Raw genomic sequence first — 6,932 nt, 5'->3', positions numbered from 1 at the left:
ATATGTTAATGTTCGCGGGTTTTTTTTTTTTAAATGGCGGGTGCGGCTTATAGTCCGAAAAATACGGTAGTTTTGTAAAAAGATTATACAGTTTTAGTTAGTTAGTTATTATTTTCTTCATTTTGTTTTAGTTTTTATTTATATCAGTTAACTAAAATGTTTTTTTAATTCTTTCGTTAGTTTTAGTTAACTATAATAACCCTGGGGTGAAGGAGGAGCAACACTCACATGTCGGCCTTCTGGATGCAGACGACGGCGCAGGCGAACCTCTGCAGCTCCCCTCCGGACAGGTCCTCCACGTTCCTCTCCCTCAGGTGACTCAGATCTGACCACAAACAGGTCCAGGGTTAGACTGGTGCCAACGTGGAAAACTACCAGACGTTTGTTTCTTTAAACGTTCGTACCGAGCTGATTGCAGACGATGTCCTGAGTGTCTGTGTCGTCCTTCCTGCTCAGGATGGACCCTACTGACCCCTGCAGGCAGAGACCAGCAGTTACAACCAGAACCAAACCAGACCTGAACACGAGACCTGCTGGGGTCACACACCTTCACGGTTTTGGGGATCTGGTCCACGTACTGCGGCTTGACGATGGCCCTCAGGTCGTCCTCCAGGATCTTGGTGAAGTAGTTCTGCAGCTCAGAACCTCTGAAGTAGGTCAGGATCTCCTGCCAGTCTGGAGGGTTCTGGATTCAGAACCACAAGCGTCATGAAAACAAATTCAAACCTTTAGTTTGAGTTCAATTCAAACCTTTAGTTTGAGTTCAATTCAAACCTTTAGTTTGAGTTCACTTCAAACCTTTAGTTTGAGTTAAAAACCTGAAGTTTATCAAACTCAAACACAGGCAGCAGATTAACAGTAAAGCAGCTACGCCCAGATTATAATCTCTGCAGAGGCGGGTCCGGCGGCTCGACACTCACGTCGTATTTTCCCAGGTTGGGTTTCTGTTTTCCAGCCAGGATCTTCAGAGCCGTGGACTTCCCGATACCGTTGGTCCCCACCAGACCCAGAACCTCCCCGGGCCTGGGGATAGGCAGCCTGCAGAACAAAAACACACAAATTATTAGATTATTAATAAATTGTTTCAATCAGCAGATTATTTTCTGTCAAATCAGTTTCCATTTTTATTGAACAAATTCACAGCTAAAGAAATATAATTTTAGAGTGCTGAAAGGCCGCTCAGCCAAACAAAAGATAAATCAAGCAGAAAAAATTATTCAATTGAACGAAATTGATAACTATCAAAACAAATGCTAAAGCTAAAATTAACAAAAAACATTAAAAGTAGCAAAAATTTTAGGTTAAATTAGGTAAACAGAAGCTAAATGTGACCCATCATATCGAAATAAGGATCAAGTCAAATTTGGTCAAAATAACCTAAATACATTTTCAGATTCCTGCTTAAAAACTTACATTTTGATCCCTGGATCGTTCTGATTTTCATCAGCTTATCCAGAAATATGACTTAATTTGTCTTGTTGGTTACGATAACACATTACTGTTTGGTCTGAATCTTAATTTTATGTAAATCTAGAGTTATTTTTGCTGTCAATATAAAGAGGAAACCTTAAATAGTATTAGTACATCAAGATTTCCCAGTTGTAAAAAAACAAACTTTTCTAGCTCATAAGGGAAAATTTCTAAATTTTAAGGTGTTTTTCCTCAAAATCAGATTTTTGTTGTTGCGACTGCTCAAAAAAATGCTTCAGATTTTGTTTTAAGATTATATTTTAGACAGCTCATTCAAACGATACATTTATAAGGCAATAATTATATTTTGACAAAATGCAATTTTTGCACACGTTTAAATCAAAACCCTTTATCTGCCCATTTCTCTACATTCCACTTTTGGACCTAATCCTGGTTTCGATGTGATGGGTCGCAAATTTAGCAAAACATGAGCTTGTTAAAATATCCAAAACAAGAGCAGGAGAGAGCAAAACAGAACATTTAAAAACCATGTGCTAAAATAAGAGTTTGAGCTAAACATCCATTTCAACTTATAATGAAAAATTAAATAAAATTAAAGTTGAACTGACTAATAAACTTCAAATAATTTCATGCAGACAGTTGTTTTATTTAAAATCACAACTATAAGTTAAGTCAGGCAGAGTACCTGTGTAGTTTGAAGGAGTTGGCACAATATCTGTGTGTCGTTTCTTTCTCCAGGTTGCTGGGAAGGTTGACGATGGACAACGCTCCAAATGGACATTTCTGGAAGGAGAAAAACCCGTTAGGAACTCAGACTGGACCACAGAACCACGGTCCTTTCCGTCAACAATACCTTGATGCAGATGCCGCAGCCGATACACAGAGACTCCGAGATCCAGACGATCTTACTCTGAGACGTCACCTCGATGCACAGTTTACCTGCAGACACATGGGTTAGCATAAACACTACTTCCTGCTGGGAGGGGGGTTCTGAGGGGTCCGGACACTCACCCATGCGGACCACCGGGCAGCTCTTCTTGCACTCCTGACGACATTTTTTAGGTTTGCACTTGTCGTGGTTGACGATGGCGATCCTGGTGTTTTTATCCGCCATGACGGGGGGCTGGAATGACGGGCGCTCGCACCTGCGGAGCAGAGATATATAACAGGAGTTTGACTGAAGCAAAATAAAAAAAATTTTAAAAATCTGTTTTTTGACCAACAAGTTAAAGGAAACAAAGAAAAATGACTTTAACATTTGTTTCCACATTAAACAACTCTTAAAAATGTTATTTGCAATGATTAGCAAAGCATGCTAAAGCTAAAATTAAAGCAAAGAAACTAAAATGATCAAAACAATAGCTAACATCGAACAAAGCAGATGCTGAAGCTAAAATTAGCAATTAGTTATTAAAACATGCTAAAACTAACAAGAGAACCTGACAACAACAAACAAAATCAGAAAATAAAAAACTACAAAACATTGGCCACAATTAGTAAAACACGTGCACACAAACAATACAAAGAACCCAGCAAACATAGGTTAAAATTAACACAAAGTAGATAAAATCAGCAAAACAAACTATAATAAGAGAAGCCTGCTCCAATCATCAGGTAAACATTACAAAACATTGTCTGCACTTTGCAAAACACATGATGCTAAAGCTTCAGTTAGCATAGCAGAAGCTAAATTATGCTAAATTATTAAGCAAAGCATAAGCTGGTGGTTAATAAATTAAGATCCAGATTTAAAATAATAACCAGGAATACAGACATTAATTTAACACCGGAACTAAACATGGTGATTGTAAAAAATATATACATATTTAATTAAAAGCGTGTGACGTGTAAGAAATAAATCATGAAATTACTTTTGCTGCGTTTTCACTTTAAAATGATGCTCATGTTCATTTGATCACAGAAATGAGCGAAACAGATGTTTATATTTTATAAAAATAAAACCCTCTTATCAAGGTCTGATCAGACCTTTATCTAATCAATAATTTCCTCCTGCTTAATTCGGCGACATAATTTAGTAAAACCAGACTGAATTTAGAGACTTCTTTCAGTTTTTAAACCCACATCGAAACGTGACGGGCGTTGGCAAAAAGCATCAATGAGTTATTTACTTCAAATTCATTAACGACACGTAGATTTTTCAGGTGCCGAATTCATCAGCTAACCCATGAGATTAGATAAACACGTTAATTACGATAAATTACTTATTATTAAAGTTTATTTTTAAAGAACGCTTTGATTTAACCGATTATCCAACGCAGATTTGAATACTAGTTACTTTAATTGAGGAAACGTCATATTTTCAGGAGCTTCCGCTCACATTTAAGAGCTGTGAGATATAAACACGACTTTTGAGAACCAATGAGGTCTAACTCTGTGCTCATAGAAGACAAACGATCAAATTAAAAATGGCCAAATGGAATCGTACCTTTAAACGCAGCCACCAGGGAAAGCTAACACTTAGCCGCGTAGGCCCCACTGTGACAGCTGCTCTACAGTGGTCACAAACCCCCCAAAACAGAGCAAAACTCTGGGCGATAGATTCAAAACTCACCCCTCTTCGACTCCAACACTCCTCCTTAGGATAAAACAGAAGAGAGGCGACACTTATAAGAAAGTATTTGATGTAAAACTTGTTTTTTCTCCAGCAACGTGTTTCTCTACTAGAAGCCGGCTGCGGGAAAGATGGCGGGACGCACGCACGCCACACGTGACCTGACGTAATGACGTAAAACGGCTGCGTTTCATCACAGCGACGAGAGAAACTTGAGTTTAAATCTGTTGTGTGGGATAAACTTGCATCTCATGAGTTAACGGGTATGTTAGAGGCCTCCGCTAATATATATTGTGAGTTCAGTTTTCATATATTTATCATAAATGACGTTTTGGTGTTTTTAAGGTTATATTATGAAAAAGCTTGGGCGTTAGCAGCTAGCTGCATCATCGCTAACATGTTTGCTACATTTAAGCAGCAGTCAGCGAAAATAAAACTCAAATAATAGTGTCATTTACATGCCGAATTTATCACAAAATCTCACTAAATCGTTTATGACCCTTAAATGGGCCCTGCAAACTATCTCATTTGACTTATGCAAGAATGAGTTAGAAAAAGTCTACAATTTAAATGAGATCCGTGCTCGTTTACGGCATTTCAAAGTAAAAGCGTCCGAATATCAGTTGCAGCGTGCTCCTCATAGGTTTATTTTATTTTATGGTTACAGGATGGCCACCCCGAGCAAGACGCCGCCTGGTGCCGACCCCAAACAGCTGGAGAGAACCGGGACAGTTCGGGAAATAGGCTCCCAGGCTGTGTGGTCCCTGTCGTCCTGTAAGCCAGGTAAATAAATCTCAGGAGGAGTGAGGCTTTATTCATAGAGGAGGGAGTTTAACCATCAACCTTCCGTCTGAGTGCAGGTTTCGGAGTGGATCAGCTGAGGGATGACAACCTGGAGACCTACTGGCAGTCGGATGGATCTCAGCCTCACCTGGTCAACATTCAGTTCAGGTAACCTGTGAAGTTGGCTGTTGGTGGAGCTGTTGTGTGTCCATGTGAGTCGATCGTTTCCACCTGGCGTCTGCAGGAGGAGGACGACGGTGAAGATGTTGTGCATCTACGCCGATTATAAATCAGATGAGAGCTACACGCCGAGTAAGATCTCTGTGAGGGTGGGTAACAACTTCCACAACCTTCAGGAAGTCAGAGTAAGACTCGTCTTAATGAAAGTCCTGACTGCCCCAGGTTTGACACGCTCTCTGACGCTTTTCTTCTGTGGTTTTTCTCGCTGCAGCAGCTGGAGATGGTGGAGCCCAGTGGCTGGATCCACATCTCGCTCCTCAACCAGGTGCAAAAAACCCCCCTAAAGATTCAGTTTAAACATTTCATATTCACCAAAAGTTTCCTAAATGACTCCGAGTCGGTGCGTTTCAGAGAACCAACGACCCGATCAGCACCTTCATGATCCAGATCGCGGTCCTCGCCAACCACCAGAACGGCCGGGACACGCACATGCGCCAGATCAAGGTGTACACGCCCGTGGAGGAGAGCACCATCGGCAAGTTCCCACGATGCACCACGGTGGACTTCATGATGTACCGCACCATCAGGTGATCCGGTCCGGAGACCTGACCGAGACTGCGACTCCTTCAAAATAAAACCCATGAATTCAGACTTTATTCACCAACTGAGTGTTGGACCTGACTAGGAATATTTTTTTAACTCTTTGTGACTGTGATTTTTTTTATTTGTTTCAAGATCTTTAAATAAACATTTCAAACCCAGATGAAGGAACTCTCTTGACCCCAGAATCTGGATTTACTGCTTGTTCTGTAGTTCTACAGTTTCACCACTAGAGGGAGGCCGAAGCTACAGGAGTCAGAGTGGATGAGGTGGGCGGGGCTTACATGATCAGTTTATTTGGTAACAGTAAGTGTCTTGATTTGCTGTTTGACTGTAAACAAAATAAAAGTTTGTAAACATGAAGTCCTGAATGAGTTACAGAAATCTGTTAAAACAAGATGTGAAAATCAGCTAAACAGCAGCTAAAAGCTGCAGAGGCTTTAACGAGCAAAACTGTAAAAAAAGTATGAATTGGCCAAACTGTAGCTAAAACTTAATGTTTTACAAACTGTTTCTTTTTCTCCAGAAATACCCAGATTCTGACCCAGTTTTGACCAAGTCTTTTAGAGCAGAACCATCTGGTTCTGCATCAGTTTTCACATCATTTGATGTCGGTCTCGTCAGTTTTTATGAGGTGGAACTAATAAAACAAAGTAAACCAGGAAGATCTGGTCCACAACGTAGACATGGGTTCTTCCCCTATCAACTCCCACCACAGAACCAGAACCACACAACCAGAGAACCTGAGAAGAACGCTCAACAGTTACAACATGGAGTCAATTCAGCTTTTCACAATAAAAGCCTTGCAATTTATCTTGGAAGTCTCATACAAATTACTTCAGAACAAAAATAGCAAAATCCACTGCAGTACTGTACAAGGTAAATGAGTTCTGTAATAATAAAGCACTGTTTATATTACATAATGTAATAATTGTTCCACATTTGACTTATAGTGTTGAAGTCTGGGGAAAGTCATGTAAAAAAATCACTAATTCTATTTTTATTTTGAAAAACAGAGCCATAAGAATTTTAGCCAGAGTACATTATAATCACCAATAAAATATATTATGTCATCAATTTAAATTAATACAATTTTACAAGTTGGTTGATTAAAGGATTTTGTTGATTATGTAAAACTTCATTAAGAGGGAAAATATTTAAAATCTTAAAGGATTTGAAATGTTTGTGAAACTTAAAACTCAAACTAACGTTAAAGATGTACCTCAGTTCAAGAAATATGGTTAGTGATTATAAAAATGCTGGTTCCATTAATTTATTTGGAAGAATGGTAAAATTTTATTTGTTGATAAAATATGAAAATATATAATAGGCATTCATACAAGCTGCTGTTTGAGTAGTTGTAATC

The 6,932-nt window shown here is 39.2% G+C and overlaps 2 protein-coding genes across 4 annotated transcripts in view; one reads left to right on the top strand and one right to left on the bottom strand.

The window, feature by feature from the left end:
- abce1 (ATP-binding cassette, sub-family E (OABP), member 1) overlaps positions 1-4,136 on the bottom strand; it is a gene marked incomplete at its 5' end in the record, with an annotated part of 14,210 nt that extends 10,074 nt beyond the window's left edge. The window contains 8 exon segments of the mRNA XM_014027886.1: positions 229-325; positions 405-474; positions 548-685; positions 921-1,038; positions 2,117-2,214; positions 2,285-2,370; positions 2,443-2,576; positions 4,004-4,136. Of these exon segments, the coding sequence (XP_013883340.1) occupies positions 229-325; positions 405-474; positions 548-685; positions 921-1,038; positions 2,117-2,214; positions 2,285-2,370; positions 2,443-2,545 (710 nt within the window).
- Positions 4,137-4,169: 33 nt separating this feature from the next.
- anapc10 (anaphase promoting complex subunit 10) lies at positions 4,170-5,746 on the top strand. Of its 3 annotated transcripts, none has more exons than XM_014027890.1 (6): positions 4,170-4,266; positions 4,671-4,786; positions 4,864-4,954; positions 5,031-5,151; positions 5,238-5,291; positions 5,378-5,746. In XM_014027890.1, the coding sequence occupies exons 2-6, from the start codon at positions 4,672-4,674 to the stop codon at positions 5,555-5,557; spliced, it is 561 nt and encodes a 186-aa protein (XP_013883344.1). In that variant the 5' UTR covers positions 4,170-4,266; position 4,671; the 3' UTR covers positions 5,558-5,746. The 3 variants fall into 3 exon arrangements, with proteins under 3 accessions (XP_013883344.1, XP_013883345.1, XP_013883343.1); XM_014027891.1 differs by having other exon boundaries at positions 4,186-4,296; positions 5,031-5,115; XM_014027889.1 differs by having other exon boundaries at positions 4,187-4,296.
- Positions 5,747-6,932: the final 1,186 nt, after the last annotated feature.

The sequence above is a fragment of the Austrofundulus limnaeus genome, unplaced genomic scaffold (genome assembly GCF_001266775.1).
Source record: "Austrofundulus limnaeus strain Quisiro unplaced genomic scaffold, Austrofundulus_limnaeus-1.0 Scaffold694, whole genome shotgun sequence".
NCBI classification, from domain to species: domain Eukaryota; kingdom Metazoa; phylum Chordata; class Actinopteri; order Cyprinodontiformes; family Rivulidae; genus Austrofundulus; species Austrofundulus limnaeus.
Note: the sequence above shows the minus strand (reverse complement) of the source record. Positions and strands in the feature narration are given on the sequence as shown.

What these genes read in the sequence shown, in the direction of transcription:
- anapc10 (XM_014027890.1), top strand. Translation starts at nt 4,672, where the DNA reads ATGGCCACCCCGAGCAAGACGCCGCCTGGTGCCGACCCCAAACAGCTG. An exon ending in CTGGTCAACATTCAGTTCAG is followed by an intron (nt 4,955 to 5,030) that starts GTAACCTGTGAA and finishes TGGCGTCTGCAG; the next exon opens with GAGGAGGACGACGGTGAAGA. An exon ending in ACATCTCGCTCCTCAACCAG is followed by an intron (nt 5,292 to 5,377) that starts GTGCAAAAAACC and finishes GGTGCGTTTCAG; the next exon opens with AGAACCAACGACCCGATCAG.